This window comes from Salvelinus namaycush, chromosome 8 (genome assembly GCF_016432855.1).
Source record: "Salvelinus namaycush isolate Seneca chromosome 8, SaNama_1.0, whole genome shotgun sequence".
NCBI lineage: Eukaryota > Metazoa > Chordata > Actinopteri > Salmoniformes > Salmonidae > Salvelinus > Salvelinus namaycush.
In genome coordinates this window covers 63,418,500-63,442,750 of record NC_052314.1, presented here as the reverse complement: position 1 = coordinate 63,442,750, position 24,251 = coordinate 63,418,500, and the positions used below count along the sequence as shown (strand labels likewise).

The 24,251-nt window shown below is 43.3% G+C and overlaps 1 protein-coding gene across 1 annotated transcript in view; it reads left to right on the top strand.

Moving 5' to 3' along the window:
- LOC120053050 (rho GTPase-activating protein 10-like) overlaps positions 1–24,251 on the top strand; it is a 63,893-nt gene that overhangs the window by 20,714 nt on the left and 18,928 nt on the right. Inside the window, exons 2-17 of the mRNA XM_039000301.1 lie at positions 371–466; positions 947–1,008; positions 4,551–4,622; positions 5,095–5,196; positions 8,211–8,321; positions 9,273–9,377; positions 10,416–10,545; positions 10,631–10,737; positions 10,989–11,083; positions 12,089–12,170; positions 12,343–12,385; positions 12,494–12,562; positions 13,619–13,693; positions 15,780–15,864; positions 18,388–18,446; positions 23,112–23,217. Of these exons, the coding sequence (XP_038856229.1) occupies positions 371–466; positions 947–1,008; positions 4,551–4,622; positions 5,095–5,196; positions 8,211–8,321; positions 9,273–9,377; positions 10,416–10,545; positions 10,631–10,737; positions 10,989–11,083; positions 12,089–12,170; positions 12,343–12,385; positions 12,494–12,562; positions 13,619–13,693; positions 15,780–15,864; positions 18,388–18,446; positions 23,112–23,217 (1,399 nt within the window). The remainder of the gene's footprint in view (positions 1–370; positions 467–946; positions 1,009–4,550; positions 4,623–5,094; positions 5,197–8,210; positions 8,322–9,272; positions 9,378–10,415; positions 10,546–10,630; positions 10,738–10,988; positions 11,084–12,088; positions 12,171–12,342; positions 12,386–12,493; positions 12,563–13,618; positions 13,694–15,779; positions 15,865–18,387; positions 18,447–23,111; positions 23,218–24,251) is intronic.

Below are 24,251 nucleotides of genomic sequence, written 5' to 3'. Positions count from 1 at the left end.
TTATAACCTATACAGGGACAGGATGCTACAGTCTGACAGCAGAGGCAACAGGATGTATGCAGAGTGGGTTAACCACTAGGTTACAGTAGGTGCCTTACTGCCTGCATGTCAGCCAGACCTTGAATAAATGAGTTCTGTTTTTTTATTTCAGTCTTGACATATTTGTGCTTTGGTCCAACTCAAATGTGATTATCTATCAAGCTAGTATATCCACTAATTAAAAAAAGAATCTATTGATACAAGCCTGTAAATAGGAAGCACGTGACAGCAGTGCATTTGATGTCGAAATATGGTCGTCAAGTGATTACGGATGTGACCATCCCATCAATCCATAGGGTTGTTTTTGAAATTATTTTATTTTTGTTTTCAGAGCTTGTGTTGGCCCAGCGCAAGTTTGCACAGTCCCTGGGAGAATTCCAGTTTGAGTACATCGGCGATGCGAAGACTGACGATGAGAGGTGTATTGGTGAGTGTGGTGCTGTTACGACCTACAGCTGGGTGGTTCTGCCAGCGTAATCAGACTGAACCTTTGTTTTTGGTTCTGTGTCTAACACCAAATGAAGTGCTTGCATGTGTAATTTCCCAAACCCGTGGCATCTTTAGAGATGGAAACACCAGTACTTATGTCTCTCTTTCTGTGTGTGGTCTTATGTTTGTGTTCTGTCTCTAGTCTCGCCTCCTGTTTGTGGGGGTGTGTCAAATGTTGTTGGTTACATACACATATTTAGCAGATGTTATGTCAGGTGTAGCGAAATGCTTGTGTTCCTAGCTCCAACAGTGCAGTAGTATCTAAAAACAATACACGCATCTAAAAGTAGAAGAATGGAATTAAGAAATAAATATTAGAACGAACAATGTCTGAGTGGCATTGACTAGAATACAGTATATACATGAGATGAGTGAAGCTGTATGTAAACATTATTAAAGTGTGTTCTGTGTCTTGCAGATGAATCCTTGCAGGAGTTCTCCAACTTCCTTAAGAACCTGGAAGACCAAAGAGAGCTGATGGTAAGCACTAACCAGTCGAGACCTGCTTTAAAAGCAAGGGGAAATACCTCTAACTAAAGTCTGCTCTGCGTGTGTGAGTAAATTACAGTTCCTCGGTGGGTGGAAGGTTGAGCGATACCGCTGTGTTGTAACACCAGGGTCATGTTCATTAGGGGACACCGTAGCAAAACTTATTGGAATAGAAAATGTGTTTCTTATTAGACAAGTCTGGGTAGTCCCTGCTGTCTATTTTCTTCTGATTGGTGTTTAATGAACATGACCCAGAGGAGAGGAGGCAGAGCCACCTTCACTGCACCTGTCCAAGGGTCACTGTCTGTGCCATCCCCACCTCTCTGGAGGCGGTGGGACAGAGAACCATTAAACACAATCTCAGAAGACATGACATACCAGAGTCAATGGAGTCATTCAACACTCACTGTTGTGTAGTGCTATACTAGTACACTACAGTGACACATGTTAAAGTTCAGTTACATCTGCTATACTGTATAGAGGAAGTTACAGCTGAACTTAATGTTGTAAATGTAGCCTGTTAGTGTTTTCTACCCATGCAGAAAAGACTGGTCTGTGTCCTAAATGGCACCCTATTCCTTCTCTGGTCAACAGTAGTGCACTACATAGGGAATAGTGCCATTTGGGATGCCGCCTAGGGTAACCCTGCAGTTTGCAACCAACCCAGCCTCTCTCGTTGAGTCACGGTGTTCGTGTGTCAGCAGATGGGTGTCTTCGTTTCACAGAATAATATCCCTCAAGGCTCCTGGCTCTATTATCCCTATACCTCTATTTACTGTAGGTGTTGCTGAATCAATGTTTTAAGCTATAGCTTGTTGTCTCTTGGTGACTCATACAACATAGATAATGTGTTATTTATATTCTCCTGTAATGCAGCCTATGGCTTGTTCTAAGAGCTCGAACACACCAATAGTGTTTGCCTGCTGTGAGTACTTGCGAACCTAGTGCAAACTGATTTTACATGGAGTCGCGCAACAGCACGCTGAACAATCGGTAGACGAATGGGAGATCCATCTTCGGTGCAATGTGTGCGACCCTTAAAATATTGTAGCTAGCTACAGATACTGTATGGCATTTTGAAAAAAACACTCAATACTATTGTTTTACTTCCCTGACCCCTTGCAATCAGAATAGGGTATGTTCTGAATGTTTACAATGCATGTTATGTACTGTGTTTGCGCTTGAGATAGACCCTATCGTTGCCATGTAACCGTTTCTACCAGGGCCTGGTTCAGCCCCAGCATCGCATAGCAGTATGGGATGACATCGCAGAGGACTGTGGGGTGGGCAGGCAGGCTCAGACATGTCCTGGAATCAACCCAGGGCAATTCCACGGTAACGGAATTGCGCTGAGACTCTGATTCTTCACTTAAAATGTATGCTAAACTTGATTTCAAAGTTTAACAAACCATACAACTCTATTCACAAGAACTACTTTTAACAATTTACATTTTACAAAAACACATTTACTGGAAACTGTGCAGATGGCAAAGTTTGTGTCCACGTTTTCCCAAAACTCTTAAATAGCTGCTCTGAATTAAGATTCAATGATGTTTGCAAAAAAAATTGTCAGCTATGACATATTGACTTTGAGAATCTCTTGTGGTTAGTGAACTACCTTAAGTGAAGTGGAATTGCGGGAATGGAATTTCATCATGTCTCCCTGATCTGTACTACCCAGAAATGCATAATTATGGATATAAATGTCATTCTCTTCATGGTGATGTATCCTAACTAGGTACACAAAGGTAGAAATATGCAATATCCTCCTTTGCATTTTGGGGTATTATTCTACACCCTGGCTATTTTAATGAGCTCTGCCCCCAAACAAGACCAAATATGAACCGATCATAGACGTCTATGGCTGCATTTAGAGAGGCATCCCAATTCTGACATTTTCTTCATTAATTGGTCTTTTTGACCAATCAGATCAGCTCTGACGCAAAACCATCTGATGTGATTGGTCAAAAGACCAATTAGTGTAGATAAAGGGGAGGAGATGGATTAAAGAAGGATTTTTAAGCCTTGAGACATGGATTGTGTGTGTGCCATTCAGAGGGTGAATGGACAAGACAAAATATTTAAGTGCCTTTAAACTGGAAATGGCAGTAGGTGACAGGCGCACCAGTTTGTGTCAAGAATGGCAACGCTGCTGGGTTTTTGACGCTCAACAGTTTCCTGTGTATCAAGAATGGTCCACCACCCAAAGGACATCCAGCCAACTTGATACAACTGTAGCAGCATTGGAGTCAATATAGGCCAGCAGCCCTCTGGACTGCTTTCGACACCTTGTAGAGTCCATACCCCAATGAATTGAGGCTGTTCTGAGTGATAAAAGGGTGCAACTCAATATTAGGAACGTGTTCCTAGTGTGTTTTACCCTCAGTATAGTACAGTTCCGTGAGTAGTGTACATTATAGTGTGTTCAACCTTAGGGTTCTCTGCTGTGTACTGTGCTGTCACACTTCTGAACCCAACTCTTTGTGACTACTGTGATTTCCCATTTGAGACAATTCAATTGCAAAAACTCTGTTACCGATTTGGTAATGGATTTTCAAGTTTTAATCACTTCATATTTCATAAACAATTGATAGGTCTACCTTATGACTTCTGAACTTTCATTATCCTCCCTGATGAGGGAGAGAAATGTGAAAATATCTTAAAGATATGTGCGTTTCTGGTAATGGAATTAAGTCAAGGCAAAGTTTCTTAAACTTACAGAAGGCAGAGTTCTTTCTCCAAAATATAAGTGTTAATATTAGTTGCCAGGGGTCTTTACTTTAATTCAACATTATACTGTTTTTCATGTATATCTAAGTTAAGAAAATCAAACCCTTTGCTTAATCAACTTTTTTAGGATGGAAAATGGTTGACAGAAGTATATGCCTTGATTTCAACAACAACAAAATATGGAACTCTAGCTTTGATTTGACACCAAATTTGACATGCTCCTTTGAGCGTCACATGTTGGTGCTCATGGTTCCTTTTACATGGACATGACCCCCAGCAACAGGACCTTTAGCAGAGACGGAGGAAGGTATGATTCAGAGAGGGAGATTTGGCAGGGCGAGTGATCAATAGGACAGTGCTGTTGATTTCCAGCTGTCATGTGACTGGGACTAGTGTACTTGAATGTGTTGTGGATGCTTGTAAAAAGTTATACAACAGGCAACTTTCACTGACTTTATGCTGTCATTAACCCACTGCAAGTATTGTGACCTTTGGCTTTCCATTTGAATGTTATGTCAACGGTCAAATCGGAGGGTGCTTATATTTGTCCTTTTTCGCTAGGCTACCTGCCGCCTCTTAGGCTGGGTTTACACTCGAGCGGTCCTCTTGACAATACGTCACTGATGCTTCCGTAAAGTTAGACATTTTGGCATGCACTGAAATCTCCATGCTGAGCTTGTGGCGCCTCTACAGAGAATGCCTAGTGGAGTGTAAGTCCAGCCTAACACTGTACCTGTGAATAAATGAAACACTTTTGTGGAATATGTCCTAATATGGTCATGTCTTATCTCTTGCTCTCTTAGATGAAGAATATTACAGAAACGCTAATGAAACCGCTGGAGAAGTTCAGAAAAGAGCAACTGGGCTCGGCGAAGGTACTCTTATCATATGCCATGACACTGCTTAATTCAGTCTGCTTGTTAATGATCTCATACACGCAAAATCCCGTGTGCTCTGAACACAGCTATAAAGTAATACCCTTTTCACAACACTGAGCCAAACCAAGCTGTACTGCCCTGGCCTGGTTGTGCATGCACCATAGTTGCAGAAACCATGCTGGAAAGAGGAATGTGAAATGAAAATATCAGAGCCAGGTAAGTACGTTTTTGGTCGGCATGATAATGTGAAAAGGGTATTAGACAGTATCTTTTATCAAAATGCCTGTCTAGAGAGTTCCAACTCCCTTAATTGAAATTGTAATGTGTACCTCTTTATATCATGTTCTGAACATTCCTTTGGTCAGTGAAACTAATGCAATATTACGATGTTTGTCCTGCTCACTTCTCTTATCTCGCTCTCTTACCATGCTCTTTCTCGTTCTGTTCCTCTATACTATGCCCTTTTAAGGCGGAAAGGAAGAAGTATGAGAAGGAAACTGAGAAGTACTACAGCTCCTTGGAAAAGCTTTTGAACATGTCAGCAAAGAAGAAGGAACCGCAGCTACAGGAGGTACGTTGTTTAATACTTTTACCCTCGCTCTCGTGTGTATATATTTATGGAAAAGAGGCCGAAAAAGACGGGCCCCAACATCTTCCCAACCCCAAAATGGCTGGAAAGGATATTTGCTTAGGGAGAAGTTCCTGAATCCTGACCCATAGGATGGCACCCTATTCCCTGTATAGGGCACCACTTTTGACCAGAGCCCTGTACACTGTAGGGGATAGGGTGACTTTTGGGATGCACACAGACTTCTTGGCTCATCTCTGTAGTGCTGAAGTGTGTAGAGCGGTATGAGTGTCCACAGGCCTAGGGTTAGAGTATGGCGTGAGTTTCTCTTTCCTGTGCTCGGAAAGGAAAGTCATGTTCAGTGTTTCTGTACCAGCCACCAAGGTCGTACCTCTGAGGCAGTAGCTTTTGGAGCGCCTCAAGACATCCTGAGATTTCAGATACATTATCAAGCTTTACAGACCCAGTGTGGATTATATTGGGGTTGGTAATGGGAAAATAAACCCATTAGGTTATCAACAAAGTTTATATATTTCACTGTGAAGGCTTGTGGAGCTATCCTTTGTACACTGCTCAAAAAAATACAGGGAACACTTAAACAACACAATGTAACTCCAAGTCAATCACACTTCTGTGAAATCAAACTGTCCACTTAGGAAGCAACACTGATTGACAATAAATTTCACATGCTGTTGTGCAAATGGAATAGACAAAAGGTGGAAATTATAGGCAATTAGCAAGACACCCCCAATAAAGGAGTGATTCTGCAGGTGGTGACCACAGACCACTTCTCAGTTCCTATGCTTCCTGGCTGATGTTTTGGTCACTTTTGAATGCTTTCACTCTAGTGGTAGCATGAGACGGAGTCTACAACCCACACAAGTGGCTCAGGTAGTGCAGCTCATCCAGGATGGCATATCAATGCGAGCTGTGGCAAGAAGGTTTGCTGTGTCTGTCAGCGTAGTGTCCAGAGCATGGAGGCGCTACCAGGAGACAGGCCAGTACATCAGGAGACGTGGAAGAGGCCGTAGGAGGGCAACAACCCAGCAGCAGGACCGCTACCTCCGCCTTTGTGCAAGGAGGGGCACTGCCAGAGCCCTGCAAAATGACCTCCAGCAGGCCACAAATGTGCATGTGTCAGCATATGGTCTCACAAGGGCTCTGAGGATCTCATCTCGGTACCTAATTGCAGTCAGGCTACCTCTGGCGAGCACATGGAGGGCTGTGCGGCCCCACAAAGAAATGCCACTCCACACCATGACTGACCCACCGCCAAACCGGTCATGCTGGAGGATGTTGCAGGCAGCAGAACGTTCTCCACGGCATCTCCAGACTCTGTCACGTCTGTCACGTGCTCAGTGTGAACCTGCTTTCATCTGTGAAGAGCACAGGGCGCCAGTTGGGAATTTGCCAATCTTGGTGTTCTCTGGCAAATGCCAAACGTCCTGCACGGTGTTGGGCTGTAAGCACAACCCCCACCTGTGGACGTCGGGCCCTCATACCACCCTCATGGAGTCTGTTTCTGACCGTTTGAGCAGACACATGCACATTTGTGGCCTGCTGGAGGTCATTTTGCAGTGCTCCTCATTGCACAAAGGCGGAGGTAGCGGTCCTGCTGCTGGGTTGTTGGCCTCTTACGGCCTCCTCCACGTCTCCTGATGTACTGGCCTGTCTCCTGGTAGCGCCTCCATGATCTGGACACTACGCTGACAGACACAGCAAACCTTCTTGCCACAGCTCGCATTGATGTGCCATCCTGGATGAGCTGCACTACCTGAGCCACTTGTGTGGGTTGTAGATTCCGTCTCATGCTACCACTAGAGTGAAAGCACCACCAGCATTCAGAAGTGACCAAAACATCAGCCAGGAAGCATAGGAATTGAGAAGTCTTCTGTGGTCACCACCTGCAGAACCACTCCTTTATCTTTGTCTTGTCTTGTATCTTGTCTTGCTAATTGCCTATAATTTCCACCTTTTGTCTATTCCATTTGCACAACAGCATGTGAAATTTATTGTCAATCAGTGTTGCTTCCTAAGTGGACAGTTTGATTTCACAGAAGTGTGATTGACTTGGAGTTACATTGTGTTGTTTAAGTGTTCCCTTTATTTTTTTGAGCAGTGTATAATGATATACTAAACTTACCATATAGTACCTTACACAATCTAGTACCAGATTGCATGTCTATGTAATATAACCTAAACTCCCCTCACTTAACAATTTATTTTGTATCCTATAGATTGCCCTTGTGGGAACTGTTCTGTTCTTCCCTCACTGACTCTTGTGGTGTATTCAGTGAGATTAAACTTTCTGAATATTTCAGGTGGAAATGTAAAGAATAGAGCTAACAATTCCAAGTTATACGCGAGGCAATCCTATCTGTTCTATGCATTACATTTCTGTATTGTGATACCCTCCTGAACAGACCCCAGGGTTCCGTGTTTGGAACAGAGATTGTAATCGGGGCACAGTAGTGTGTGTGTGTGTATATGTGTGTGGTGTTCACAGCCTCGTAGCCGCGAGGCACCGTCTGAACTCCCTCAACTAATCTGATGTCATACTGTACATGTCATGTGACAGGCCCGACCTATGGCACTAATGGAAAAACTACCAGCCGCTAATGGAAAAACTGATGCACTGGATTGAACACAATAACATATTGAACACGCTATACAGTAAAGTGGCAAATAACATTGAATACTGGGATGTTATGAAGATCCAGTCAAGCAAACCATGTAGCCTAATCAATTAGCATATTAGTCAACCTAACGATAAACTCGCCAGTTGATTGGTCACTTTTTTGGGGGGGGCTGTCAGACACCATGTCATCTGTCTTAACTTTGGTAAAGACTTTAAAGGGCTATCAGAAAAGAGTAATACTTTCTCAGCTCATCCTTTCTGTCTGGGCCTCTGAATCCAGTACGACTGAAGCTATGCCGTGATCTCCATCTGTCTGTGTAGACCTGACTGTACTGTATAACAACGCTGACATTTTCTCTCTCTGTCCTCTGTTGTGCAGGCGGACAGCCAGGTGGAGACCATTAGACAGCACTTCCAGGAGGAGTCTCTGGACTACGTGTGTAAACTGCAGGAGATCCAGGAGAGGAAGAAGTTTGACTGTGTGGAGCCAGTGAGTGTTACAAAATACATAATCACACACACACTACACTGGGTGGACAAAACATTAACTCCTTCCTAATATTGTTTGCGACAGTTGTCAAGTTGGCTGGATGTCCTTGTGTGGTCCACAATGGTGGACCATTGTTGATACACACAAACTGTTGAGCGTGAAATCCGTCAGCGTTGCAGTTCGACACACTGCAGCCATACCCCGTTCAAAGGCACTTAAATCTTTTGTCTTGTCCATTCACCCTATGAATTGCACACATACACAATCCATGTCTTGAGCCTTAAAAATCCTTCTTTAATCCATGTCCGCCCCTTCATCTGCTCTGATTGAAGTGGATCTAACATGTGACATCAATAAGGGATCATAGCGTTCACCTGGTCAGTCAGTCATGTTCTTCATGTTTTGTACACTGTCTGTTGTACTCCCAATGGGCCTTAAAGGAAATATTCACCCATTTTTATTTTTTTAATGTTACATTGTATTTGTACATCTGAGTGATGTTCTATCGATTTGTGGGGGGGTTCATTTTAATGTTTATTTGTATCTGCGCTGTTCTGCGTTCAAGCAGGCAGAAACACAGCCAGTATGACGAGTTTTGCATCATATGACATTTGGAGCCAGTGAGTGAATGAACTGCTGGCGAATGCACCTTTAGTACTTGTCTAGCCTGGTCAGCAGTTCTCCTTTACAGTGCTCATTAACTTAGTGCTCATAAAGTAGTGTACACTACAGTTAGTGTTTTTATATAGGTTCCCTAGCAGTCAAATTAAGTTTTTTTTTTTTTTATATAAACCAGCTCAAAGTGAGTTCTTCAACTGATTTTTTACAATGACTTCATTCCACGTAAACCCCTGAGAAATGAATGTGAGAAGTGTAGACAGCCTCGGGTTACAATGCATTAAAATGTCATTGCACTCTTCATTGTATCCCATGTTTTCTTTCTCTCCCCAGATGCTGGCTTTCTTTCAGACAGTGTTCACCTTCTACCACCAGGGATTTGAGCTGGCCAATGACTTTAACCACTACAAGAAAGCCTTACAGATCAATATACAAAATGTGAGATATTAGTCGTCACCCGTGTCTTATTAGATTTCTATTTTAAGATGGAATCGGCATTAGGGGAAACAGCGCCACTGTCCCTCCCTCCCCAGCACCTTTTGTTGTTTTTGTTCAACATTTTTGCAGTGCAGATTCTGCTATTCTATCGAGATGCAATGACGTCTGAGGGGGGGGGGTTTGTGATTTGCAGTAACTTCTTTTGTTGTAATAGCCCAAACTGACATTGTTTTTTCACCATTAAGGATTCCAGTTTTAACCACATAGTACAAGGATGTCAGTATACTGTATGAAACAAAGTGGTGTAAATGTAGGTAGGTGGCAGGTGTCTGAGCAAGGCACGTCACCTTAATTGCTCCTGTAAATCGCTCTGGATAAAAGTGTCTGCTAAATGACAAACATTTAAATGAGGTGGTCATTTCATTCAATTTTAGGATGATATATTACGTTTTTGTCCTAGAGGGACATGTCTTGTACACACAGTATTGCTCTAAATACTATAGATTACACATCACAAAAACTGTACATACACCCCATGTTATACATATTCTACATTTGAATGTTGGCTCATAATATATCTAAAGTTGATCTGCTTCTAGTGGGACTTTCCCTAGGTACTTGAGGTGCTTTCTTTTTGACTCACTTGTTAATTGTCTTAGTGTTTTGATTATTTTCTTTGACCCCCAAGCTTTTACTTTCACTCACTCTGGGATGTCAGGGGAGTTTCCAAAGGGAGCTCTGCAGATTTTATTTTCCAGTGGCTTTGCATTGTGTGATTGACCCCTGCATGACCATTTTAGCTAGAGTCACAAGGGGTGTCTTCCTTCCTTGGGTGTGTCTCCCGGTAGTCAAAATGTACTACATTGTGAAACTTGACCAAAAAAACAATTAACCATAATTTAAGGTTAGGGTTAAGTATACGATTAGGGGAATAGACCAGGTTGGGTTTCATTTTTAAATCAGATTGGAGAGGAGTTACTTTACCCCTGGCTTTGCAGCTTGGCCCGATTAGTAACAAGACACCCCTCCCCCATATAGACACGGAGTCGGTTTGAGGGCACGCGGGTGGAGGTGTTTGAGCTGATGAAGAGGATAAGGGAGGTTCCCCAGGAGTATAGACAGACCAGCCCCATCAGCAGCGAAGGATATCTCTACGTCCAGGAGAAACGTAAGGATAGAGGAACGACGTGTGTGTCCAAGAGGGGTGGGCAGTTTAAACTGTGTTCCAATGAAATGTGTGTTCTCGTCCCCAGGGCCCCCTCCTTTTGGTTCCAGTTGGGTGAAGCGTTACTGCACGTTCGTGAAGGAACAGAAAATCCTACACATGGTCACCTTTGACCACAGGTCAGGAGGAAAGATGGTGAGTCGTGACCCATACAATCAAAGACAGGTTGTGGAAGCTATACAGAGTATGGTCCAAGTAGCACATCAAATGATTGATTATTCAATGTGTGTATCCATCCCTATTCAAATACAACTATGAAGTCATAATTTGTCAAATCGACAATTACTATTGAAACCCGCATTAAAAGTGCAGTCTGTAGTCATTTTATAAGGAACGACTTTCTTGCCTTCAGAACAGGCTCTCTGAACAGTGATTCTCTACCTCAGGGCGAGACGGAGTCGGTCACCCTCAAGTCCTGTGTCCGCAAAACCACAGACATGCTGGACAGGCGGTTCTGTCTCGATATAGAAATCACAGACCGGTATGTCGTCGCGTCGCACTACACCCATTACATTTCTCAATTACTTTAGTCATCATGTGTTCTCTGTGGTAAGACAAACTTTCCACAACCACCTGTTAAAGTATCTCGTCTCATCTAGGAAATAAGGGGGATTTTTAGATGGATTCCCCTCAAAGATCACCAGACGTCAATGACTCATACATTTAGTACATAAACCAAGGGGGTCGGTCAGTACCATCTGGGGTGGGGGTGAGGTCTGTGCCATTAGACCTGTAAAATGTGATTGCCACACTTGTAGCTTATTCATGCACTGTTGGCAGCCTTCCCAAATACAGTAACACTCCCCATTTAACAGGCTTGAAGCCTTCGCTCCACACAGGTCCTGTGTACAGTAGAGCTGAGAGCTGCTCTCCCTAGCCTAACACAGCGTTGGGTTGGAGAGGATTTGTCATGAACGATGGCCCCTCCACATAGCTGAGAGGATTCTCTATGCTCCTCCGCTACACTTGGTTGCAATAGATATGGCTCGTTATGTCACTCTGCTGGACCAAACTGCTATTCTGTCTGGGGTATTAATAGCAACAGCAACCCCCAAGCTTAGAGGGTTTGAAATTTGTTGCACCCCCGGTGCCTGCTTGTCAGCCTGCAGATGTAAGGTATTTGGTATCTGAGTGCAACAGGTTAGGGTTAGCCTGATGTGGTAGCCTATTATTAAAAACTAGGGTAAATGAAGCTCAGGTATTCCTGTCATTTTGCTATTTAAGAGGCCAGCCCCTCTGGCACATTTTAGGACTGACTCTAGATCAGTCTTAGACACATGAATTGACGTAGTAGTTTGTTGGAACCCCAGGCCCAGTCTGACTGACAAAATTAGATGAGATTGACTGTACTTTACAATCCCCAAGGGTGAAATGAGTTTGTCATACAGCAGCCATAATTAAAAACGGAACAAACCCTCACGCCATTTTAAAGAAAAACAATCACGGCTATTACAATAAATAATTGTGCGGCGTGTTCTGTTCCCAGACCGGGAACGGTCCTCACGGTCCAGTCGCTGTCGGAAGATGACCACAAGTTCTGGATTCACGCCATGGGTGGGAAAGAACCAGTGAGTAACCACAGCATCCTGACAGCTCCACTGTAGTTTCTATTGTCTATTGAACACTACTGAAATTCTATGAAAGTGGTACATTAATGCCAGCAGAAGTGTTTTTTTGGTTTGTGGTAACCTCTTGGATATCAAATGATCTGTGGAAAGCTACATATTAAATTTTTTTCAGGCTGGGCAGTACTTGGGTAAAACCTATTCAAAAGAACGTGGAAGTAAGTATACAAAGATTAGAAGCCCCTGATCTCAATCATTTCAATGTAGTCTCTGATAATTCAAATGACATGGGGATAATTAAAATAACTGTTGTCATGACTCTGCAGTCGACGCACAGCTAGATGACGTAGGATTGTCGTTTGTGAAGAATGCCATCAACGCCATTGAGACGCGAGGTAAGACGATGCATGATGACAATAGAAGGCCTAGGCAATATAAAGCCTACAGAAGTGTACTTTGAGGTTAGCTGACTGGCCTGAGCAGGGGTGGGCATTAATTTTGTTTCGGTGGGCGGGATCAGGGTTTCAAATTTCAGGGGATGGCCGCACATTTTTTTTCCCCGGACTGATTTGGCTGCCAAAAGAAAATTTATGGGCCAGAAAAAGGGCAGGTATTTGAAAGTATAAATCTGTTATTTATATGTACATTCTATCAAGTTTTAGCGGTTCAAGAGTGGCCAATGGTTGTGTTAGTTTTGTTTTTTTACTCAAACCTCCCTCGTGCTGAAGTTTGCCCACCCCTGGGCTAGAGGGTAGAGCGGTAAAGAGGGTTTTGTGAAATGTTGTGATGTCTCCCTTTTAACACATGAGGGCAGACTTGGACCAATATCCACTGTTCATAGTTTCCAGATAGTAGTGCACATGTTGCACCACTGAGTGTACAAAACATTAAGAACATCTTACTAATATTGAGTTGCACCCCCTTTTGCCCTCAGAAAAGCCTCAATTCGTTGAGACATGGACTCTGCAAGGTGTCGAAAGCATTCCACAGGGATGCTGACCCATGTTGGCTGGTGGACCATTCTTGTAAAAGAGGAAACTGTTGAATGTGAAAAACCCAGCAGTGTTGCAGTTCTTGACACACTCAAACCGGTGCGCATGGCACCTACTACCATACGTTCAAAGGCACTATTTTGTCTTACCCATTCACCCTCTGAATGGCACACATACACAATCCATGTCTCAATTGTCTCCAGGCTTAAAGATCCTTTAACCTGTCTCCTCCCTTTCATCTACACTGATTGAAGTGGATTTAACAAGTGCCATCAATAAGGGACCATAGCTTTCACCTGGTCAGTCTCTCATGGAAAGAGCAGGTGTCCTTAATATTGTGTACACTCAGTGAAGAAGCCCACCTTTTGATTTGAGAGAAGCTGTATTTTCAAAGTTTATCCATTCATCCTCTTATGATTGTTTGTGCTATTAAGGGCCATGTAAACTGTCTGTTGTCAGGTATCAATGACCAGGGCCTGTACAGAGTGGTGGGGGTCAGCTCCAAAGTCCAGAAGCTCCTTAGCCTAATGATCGGTAAGACATGCTCATTTATCACCCTTTAAAATAACTGTCCAGTGAAAATCACTCATGCCCAAATAATGCTGTTGACTCATCCTATACTCATATTTGAGGCTAAAGCATAAATTGGAGGAAACATTAAAATCCCTCAAACTTTTATCTCCAACAAAAAAGGCCTGCTATTGTCAGAATGTCATCCTGTGTAAGATTAGCTGGCCAATCGGTGGTCTGCTCGCATGAATGTTTTTAACGACCGGTATAACGCCCACACCATTCTGTTGGGGTATGACCACACCATTCCAACACACAAAAGCTGCTTTTTTTAACATGCTTTATTACATATATGGCGGAGGAAAACGATTTCACTCATATTGTACTTAATTATAGGTCATATTTCATAAAAATTGAACCACTGGCCAGTTAAATTGATACAGTAGGCATTGTGCACCCGGTCTGATCTACTTAGTAGTATTCAGAGTAATGGTTTCCTGTGACTTAGACGACGATGTAAGGCTCAGAGTGCAACACGTGCTGCTGGTACTGCATTGGCATTCAGATAGCCGGGGGGTGCCTGAGGCCCCCTTCCTGCCTGTACCGGCCGTCCTTGCAGGGACTTCACTTGAGTCGCTCAGCGGGAGCTGGACATTTGATTTCCTCGCCATTCTCCCCCCTCTCCTCTAAACGCTCTCTCTCCTACTCTTTCTACCCCGCAATCCTCTCATGTTCTTTTATCCCCCTTTATCCTCTACCCCCCTTTTTCTTACCTTTCCCCCTCTCGACCTTTCCCCCTCTCGACGACTGCCCTTTAGTAGACACCAGCTGTGTTCTGAATCTGAATGGCAACAAACCCAGGCTGTCCCAGAGCCCAATCCAAACTTCCCACCTGAACCTGCCGACTCATACTTCACAGCCCATTAGCACACTGTCTGCTGGTGTAGACTGGGTTCAATTAGTATCGGTTTTCTTTCAAATACCATATGGACGCAGGTAACTCAGTTGAGATTTCGGTCACCAGTCATTTATTTGAAATACTTTCATATCTCACCCACTAACATGGGCGGAGTCCAATCAGAGGTGATGGATGCGGGGGGGGGAGGTGCAGTTAGTAATGACCAGATAGCCACCCTGTGCATAGTTGACAATTCACTGGAACAGACGTAGGGAAAAACTCCAGTTCAATGGAGGGGTCAGAACGAGGCCAAAGCAGCAGAAGTGGATCACATTATTTTCCCACTGTGCTCACAAATCTGTGATAACAGTGGATTGGCAGAACTCATAAAGCTTAGCATAGAGAATGGATATTTTACAGCTGGGAATTTCACTGCTGGGAATAAAGAGGTAAAAGGACTTGTATACTACTAGTGTAGTCAGCCATGTCCCAATACATCTGTAACAGAGTACTATGTGGGTTAGTTCATATTGATGTGCGCATTACAGTAGCTAAAAGACACGCACACCACTCTCCCACCATCTGTAGCTGTGTACACACACATTTGGCTGTTGGCCTTCTAGGAAAACATTTGGTCCAGCCTGTTGATGTTGGACAGGACACTGTTCTGTGGGTAAATAAACACAGCCCTTCTGGTTTTAGTACTGAAGGGAATACAGTCAAATGAAGTAAATAAATGGCCCAGAGCAGCAACCTACCTCCCACCAAGTCTAACCCCTTGGAGACCTCCTGGTGACCTGAGGCTTGGCCTTGCACCAACCTCTGACTCAAACACACAACTATGGTGGATTATTCATCAGGTCAGCCCAGTATAGGTAAGCCTGGCTCGGTCTAGTTTGACTCAGTAGTGTGAGAAGGGTGTACTTTAATCCAGCCAGCAATCGCCACGGGGCAGAACTGCTCCTCAAGACTACTGCAATGCTTTTATCCACATAAGACACATTTCACGTTATTTATAGTTTAGCTTCTTTGCAGCCATTCACTTCACCATAGGGTTTTTGTTACAATACACTAGGTGACAGAACAACTTTAGGCTCAGGATATCATGGGAATTGGAGTGTACTCTACTAAAGTATAAAAATGTATTGGTGCTTTGTATAATTTGTTGATTATGTGTTGGAGTTTAAAACCTTTTGGAATGTTTCATTACAGATGAGAAGAGTAACGATGTGGATCTGTCTACGTGTGAGGACTGGGATGTGAAAACGATCACCAGCACACTAAAGCTGTATTTGAGGTAGGAATCCTTTGTCTATCAATCACTCAGTCTGCTACATAATCGCTAGGTTATATATTCATGTAGGCTATTATGTCTTATTAGCAATTGGCAAGCTGTGGAGACTTTATTCTAACTGTTCGTCATTGTCTGAGTTTGAAGTTATTCTACTCGGGGTAGAATCATAATCATTTCCTGGAGCTCAACTCCTGCAATGCAACAGGACATTCACATTGCCGCATAGACATCCATGCATTTAAATTCAGACACATAATCAATCCACTTCATCAACCGACCCCGTCTCTGACTTCATTATTCCCAGTCGCTGTGTGTTCTAGGAAATCCGTTGTTGACCTGAGACGCACTTGGTAATTGGTAGGGAGTCTTGGCCACTTTCTAGGAAGAAGAGCTGCATCCCTGGCTTCACATAGTTTATCATCATCTTTGAATGTATTGATTAGGTGACCAGGTGAAAAACAAAATGGTGGCCTGTGGCAGGTATTTTAACTACAATTTACCGCCACACAACCAAGCAGTGATATGAATACATTAGCATGATAGGGATTTATTATCATTGTTTCTCTGATCAAATCAATCACTCAAATTAGGTTGGATGCCACATATTAAAGGAATCCTGTATTTTAATTCAATGGGGCAATCGATTATATAGATTAAGTTATTGTTGCTTTTTCAAATGGCAATTCATTTAACTGATAGTCCTAGATTTGTTATAAAAACACTTTGCAAGGTAACAAGTTAAATGTACCCTAAAAGCTAAGCCAAAGTTTTCTGTTAGCTAACTGAAACAAACTCGCACTGCATATTCTGACGCCAATGCAATTATGGTATCCAACGGAAACTAATGAGTAACATCCCTTCAGTTTATGCAGCACTACAGTATGCAAATGTCAGAGGTTTGGCTCGTTATGGAGCGATTTACTGAATAAAATTATAGCCAACTTATCGTTAACCCCAGGCTAGTCTGTTCACTTTCTTCTGCACTTGTTTTGGAATTAGTTTATTACGCTTGTTCAGTACTCCATGTGCTGTAAAAGGTTTAGTTATCAAAATTAAATTATAAAAGATTGACAAGTTCACCAGTGCAATTGCCATATAGCCTATTAAATAATAAACTTGGAGTGAGCCAAGACCATTTTTCCATCAATTGAACAATAAATAAAGAGGATTTTAGCTCAGTGGTCAATGTAAAAGCATGGGAACTGGAATGGTATCAGTCTGATAGGCTAACAGGACAGGAGCAGGTCAGAAGTCACAGCACTGTGTTGTGACTGGCCAGGTTTTGCTGCCCGCCCGCAACCCTTACAGGAAGTAGTTTGATGTTGCTTGCTGTGGGTCATGGGACTGACACTCTCCCAGGCTGGTCCCAGATCTGTTTGTGAGCTCTTGCCAACTCCTATGCTCGTTGGCCTCCCGAGTTGCGCAGCGGTCTAAGGCACCGGGTTGGATCACAACCGGCCTTGATCAGGAGTCCCATAGGGCGTCGCACAATTGGCCCAGCGTCGTCCGGGTTTGGCTGGGGTAGGCCGTCATTGTAAATAAGAATTTGTTCTTAACTGACTTGCCTAGTTTTAAATAAAGGTTCAATAAAAAATTGCTGTAAATTGGCATGACTGCAGAAATAGATCTGGTCCCAGGCAGCGAACTACCTTTCTGGTTTATGTCAAGGAGGTTTTCCTCTTTCATAATGCAACCTGACAGTCAGCCAGTGGGATTAGAGTGGTTACTTGTCCAACAAAGGTCGCTAGTTTGTCCATCCTGTCGGCTCGGGGATTCAATCTTTCTGCCCTTGAGCGATGCACCTAACCCTAACTTCTCCAGGGTCTCTGGTTATGGCATACCCTGCCCCATTCTCCAATGGTGTCTCAGGGAGAGTTGGGATATGCCAAAAACACATTTCCAACTCACCCATTCATATTAATACACTTTTATAAGCACTCGCTAAATTATAATTAAGGCGACATTTAGATTGCTACTGAGATATTGCAGATGTCAGTTACACATTATATGATAAAATGTTTTTTTTTTTTTTTTACACAAGCAATCTAACAATCTAGAAAACCTTCCAATCATATGATGAAATTAAACTCATCCATTGAGTCAACTGAAACCTTATTACAGGCTTAAGTCTGCAGTAGAGACAGTAGATTTACTGTAAATCGTCCTGCAGCTCCATCCTCCATCTGTCTTCCTCTGGCCTGCTGCAGAGCCAGAGGGTCAGCCTCTCTTCTCCTTCCCTGCTCCTCTGGTTCCTCAGGGGAGGCTAAGTAGCCTTGGCACAGGGCCTGGTGCAGCACCGTGAAAGGACCTTCAGAACTTGGTTATCTCACTGTGGCATGGTGCGCCATCTAATTCCATCCCCGACACAGCCACATTAATCATTGTTGTGTGCAGACCCTATAAAACAGTGCTGCATCTATTTCTGTCCACCACCACCCCCACCCCCCATTCTTCTGCGCTCTCTTTTGCTCTCCACCTCTTCTCCTCTCACTTTTGCTCTATGCATTCTTTCCTGTCTCTCTCTAGGAGTCTTCCTGAGCCACTGATGACCTATGGACTCTACAAAGACTTTATCGCCCCTGCAAGTAAGTTTGGGCCGTCCTCTTCACTCACAATACAGCTCTTCTCAAAACAGATGTAAAACCACTCACAGGAGTGTAGGCGCAGGGCAAAGGAACACTTCTGTTTTATTGCACGTTATCAATGAGTGCAATGCTGTGTGCATGACTAGCAAGTGTTTGTGAGACAATTCATCGTCCAAGTGTCCCAGCGCAGTTAGATTGGTTATTAATCATTTTCATTGTCTCAGTAGTTCTATGGAAAACGGATGCCAGCGTAACTGTTTTGAATGTTCCACATCTTGTAGAGTCTAAACAAATGCTTGTTTTCACGGTTTTCCTCTGTAAAAGTGCCTTAGCATGTACCCTTAAAGCCTTTCATGTGACCCAGAGAGATGTCTTCATCTCTCTCACACACACTTTAATTCAACCTTCATCTGCCATTAAAGTAACCTTTGGTTCTTTGCAATTAAGGTAACTTAAAAAGGAAATGTTACCACCTGTTAAACACTATAAATCCTAGTATCCTACACTAATGTCCTCAAATGGCCCAGTGACTTTGAACAGAGAGAAACATGACATTTCTCTCCCTATATAATCTTACTCCAATAGCCTGCCTGACATGTCCTGAGTGATCCTCCTAACATGAATTACCCTCAAGTCCCATAATTGGATCACGATGGAGTGTTTTTATCAGCTGTTTGCAATGCCCTCATAATGCAGGTACAGAAAAATGCATTAGCAATAAATATTTTCTGAAAGATGACAGCATCCATAAGAAGCTTTATTCCCTCATTCAAATTTGTGTCGTTCCCATAGTAATGGGGGGGTGCACGCCGGCTGTTTCTGTGTGTGGGCAGTAGCCATCAGATGCCTGTGTGTGGGTGTGAGGAAATGTTTAAGGGATGATCTTGTGGGTTTTATCACAACCCTTTTACACGGTAGCTTCTGTAGTATAAAGCTATCTCTCTATAGCCAGCAACAGTAGCCTACATATCCTCTGGCAAAATTCACTCATGTCTAATATCAGCGTCAAACAGGAAGTTTGCTGTTCATCGCCATTCTCCTTTTATTTGTTAACCCTTTACTGCTTTCTTTTAAATATGAAACAACCCGTTGTAGCCTACACTAGCTGATAAAGCCAATGTAAACGGCATCCATTGTTTTCTTGTGTGGTAGCTTGTACTGGGCTAAACAGTGACTTTTTTGTTCCATCATTCTGTTACAAACTTTGCATCTGCACTGTTCTTCAACTACATGCGTTTTTGGAACTTTTTCAGTGAACAATTTCGAAAGTCGTCCTTGTGCATTGAGTTGTGTGGTACTTTAACTTAGCAATCATTGGTTTTTGTTTGGCGTACATTTTTAAAGTGGAAAAAAATGCGAGTCTCCGCATTCTGTTACCGTGGAATTGCCTTACTGTAACTGCACCAATATTGACTAGAGCTGCCGACAAATTTTAAACGGACGACCCTGTGTCTCCAGTGAATAGATCCGGAGTCGGTGGTTCCACATCTCCTACTGTGACTGCTCCTTCCAGTGAGATCTGACTGCACCAGAGCGCTCGCTGCTCAATCCAAAATGTCTATGGTTGGATTACCACGGGGCAATCCAAATCCTTCTCGTTCTATGCTGTGCAGTTTCTCCGTTGTGGAGTCTTTCCACCTAAGGAATGGATAGTACAGCACTGTAATAACACAAATGTTTTTGGATGATTCCAATTGTATTTATAAAAAATAAATAAAAAAAACTTTCTTTTTTGCCAGGGAGTCAGGCTGAGACCAGTCTCTTTAGCAGATGAGCCCTGCATACACATCAATCAACAATGACACTATACATATATGCATCCATTACACTATAAATGAAAAGCGCAAACAAAACATGAAAAGCAAAACACAATCATATGAAATGCATTCATTTAAAAAGCCTTCTAACATCCATCTGAATTGCCCTAAAGGCACCAACTCCACCAGCTTTAAGGAGTTTTGCATATCTGTCATGAGAATTATGTTCTCATGTTCATTAACCAATTAAACTACATCAGGATTTGTAGGATAATGATAGAAATGAAATCAGACAGGCCAGTCTACAATAGTCATGAATGTTTATTTACGAGAGCTCTGCTTATCATTTCCTGTACATTGGTCTATATACCTCACATTTTGTCAAATGTCCCTCTCAGAAACAATGACAATATACACTGCTCAAAAAAATAAAGGGAACACTTAAACACAATGTAACCCCAAGTCAATCACACTTCTGTGAAATCAAACTGTCAACTTAGGAAGCAACACTGATTGACAATAAATTTCACATGCTGTTGTGCAAATGGAATAGACAAAAGGTGGAAATTATAGGCAATTAGCAAGACACCCCCAATAAAGGAGTGGTTCTGCAGGTGGTGACCACAGACCACTTCTCAATTCCTATGCTTCCTGGCTGATGTTTTGGTCACTTCTGAATGCTGGCGGTGCTTTCACTCTAGTGGTAGCATGAGACGGAATCTACAACCCACACAAGTGGCTCAGGTAGTGCAACTCATCCAGGATGGCACATCAATGCGAGCTGTGGCAAGAAGTTTGCTGTGTCTGTCAGCGTAGTGTCCAGAGCATGGAGGCGCTACCAGGAGACAGGCCAGTACATCAGGAGATGTGGAGGAGGCCGTAGGAGGGCAACAACCCAGCAGCAGGACCGCTCCCTCCGCCTTTGTGCAAGGAGGAGCAGGTGGAGCACTGCCAGAGCCCTGCAAAATGACCTCCAGCAGGCCACAAATGTGCATGTGTCTGCTCAAACGGTCAGAAACAGACTCCATGAGGGTGGTATGAGGGCCCGACGTCCACAGGTGGGGGTTGTGCTTACAGCCCAACACCGTGCAGGACGTTTGGCATTTGCCAGAGAACACCAAGATTGGCAAATTCGCCACTGGCGCCCTGTGCTCTTCACAGATGAAAGCAGGTTCACACTGAGCACATGTGACAGATGTGACAGTCTGGAGACGCCGTGGAGAACGTTCTGCTGCCTGCAACATCCTCCAGCATGACCGGTTTGGCGGTGGTTCAGTCATGGTGTGGGGTGGCATTTCTTTGGGGGGGCTGCACAGCCCTCCATGTGCTCGCCAGAGGTAGCCTGACTGCCATTAGGTACCGAGATGAGATCCTCAGACCCCTTGTGAGACCATATGCTGGTGCGGTTGGCCCTGGGTTCCTCCTAATGCAAGACAATGCTAGACCTCATGTGGCTGGAGTGTGTCAGCAGTTCCTGCAAGAGGAAGGCATTGATGCTATGGACTGGCCCGCCCGTCCCCAGACCTGAATCCATTTGAGCACATCTGGGACATCATGTCTCGCTCCATCCACCAACGCCACGTTGCACCACAGACTGTCCAGGAGTTGGCGGATGCTTTAGTCCAGGTCTGGGAGGAGATCCCTCAGGAGACCATCCGCCACCTCATCAGGAGTTGTAGGGAGGTCATACAGGCACGTGGAGGCCACACACACTACTGAGCCTCATTTTGACTTGTTTTAAGGACATTACATCAGTTGGATCAGCCTGTAGTGTGGTTTTCCACTTTAATTTTGAGTGTGACTCCAAATCCAGACCTCCATGGGTTGATAAATTTGATTTCCATTGATCATTTGTGTGATTTTTGTTGTCAGCACATTCAACTATGTAAAGAAAAAAGTATTTAATAAGAATATTTCATTCATTCAGATCTAGGATGTAATTTTGAGTAGTGTAGTTCACAAGTCTTCTCCTTCTCATACATTGTCTGCCACCTGTTATACAATCTACTACAAGCCCAAGGTCTCTCCCCTCCCTGGGTGGGGACAGAATGTCCTGTAAGGAACACAGTAGTAGAGCTTGTCTGTCGATAGCGCCTCTTATCATTTGTTTCACACTTGCACCCTGCTTACATACTAAAAAGTCCTGAAACTACACTCTTTAGATTTATGATTCTAATGAATTTCATACAATCATACAGTGACAGGTAGAATTCTGTTAGTTGTAGTTCTGTTAAATGTATACATTTAGTCATTATTCATAAAAATCATAACATCATTCCAAATGAGGTGCAAAAACTAAAAGTGGATTTTCCTGACTCTGTGGAGATTGAAGGGATCGCCAGGGTTAGCCATCCCGGAGTCTAGTAACATATGTCTAAAGGTTAACAGTGAGGTGTGGTGGAAGTTTATGCAAGAGGGCTTTATAGACGAGTGCAATGTACTGTGATAAACTGCGTCAATACAGTGGCAGCTGCATTCATAGACGGTAGTCAATAACCAGAATGAATGTTGACGTACTCATTGGTTTTCTGCTATTAAACAAAAGGCAGGACCTGCTCCTATAAACCTTTAAATTCTCAATTCCTTAACTAACTCTTTAACATACTTTTAGAACAATAGCTTTTCATCAATCCAGTTGCGCAGATATTTATAAGCGGGGACACGGTCAATGTGGGCTCCATCCAAAGTACATATGCGTAAATCATAACTTATGTGATTTTGAAAAATAACAGTTTTACCTTCAATTAATTTTGGTTCAACAAAGTATTTCTGCAGAGCAATAAAGTTGACGCCTACAGCATGGTGCTAGCAACACCTGGGTTGTGGGTTTGATTCCCGCATGGTCCACACAGAAGGATGGCACTTCTGTAAGCGGCTGTCAAATCTTGTTTGTCCTGTTTTTAAACAGAGGGTGGTAGTCCAGAGTCTCGTAGCCAAGCCATCCACTGCCTGGTCCACAAGCTGCCTGAGATGAACTGCCTGGTCCTGGGGCTGCTGATGAAACACCTGGCTACGTGAGTTAGCAGCCTTACTCTCGTCCTTGGTCTCGTACTCTTTCTCCACTGTCCTTGATCGATTCCCTCCCCCCATCTTTCTCTCTCCGGTCTCTTCTGTGTGTATCTCTCCCCATCAATCTTTCCTTTCTCACATCTTCTGTTCCAACTAAGTGCAGGCAGAGAACTCCCTCCCCACCCTGTCTTAAAACAGCCCAGCACCCTCCACAATAGTAGTCAGAAGTTTTGAACTGCTTCACCAGTTCTCTATGCCTTTTAATGAAATGGACTGCTCCCTCCATTTCCCACCCGCTCCTCTGGGTTTACCCCTCTCTCCAAACTGGACCGTTAGCTGTTACACAACTTGCCCTTTCAGAGATAGGATCTGAGATGTCAAAATAATCTTTGCTAACATTACAAGGTTTTACCTCAGCAACTCGCTTTATATTTTTTACGACAAACTAAATAGTAGCGAATTGAAGATGAGTACATGATCCTCGTTCCCTGAGGCAAAGTCTGGAGGATCTTATTTCTTAGAGAACCTGCCCCAGGGTTCTCAGAGTAGAAGTAAAAAGGCATTTAAGTGCAGCAATTGAAATTGAATTTGGATTATCCAGCATGAAATTCTTCCGACTGGAGTTTTATTTTAGACATTTTAAATTGGCTGCGTGTGTGGGGGGTGTGTTTTGACTATGTGTGTGAGCTTGTCCTGCAGGGAGAGAGGCAAAGCCGAAATTTCACACCGCTGTCTGAAATGGTTTGAGATGTGATAAAGGAAGGTTGTCACTAGGTGACATATTTAGGTCTGCAAAGGCTCCCTTTCATGCATTTCAACCATAACTCTGCTGAATGACAATTTGTCATTTTATACATTTTAAGGAGAATATCTTAACTGGTCTAATATGACATTGATTTTAATTTGTCTTAAATGTATGTTCTTATTATCCAAAATTGTAACTTAGAATCATTAAAACAACGGTTGATTCACTTGATTCGTCGTAACTCAAAATTATAGATTGAATTAGAGATTTCTCTATTTAAAAACAACAAATACA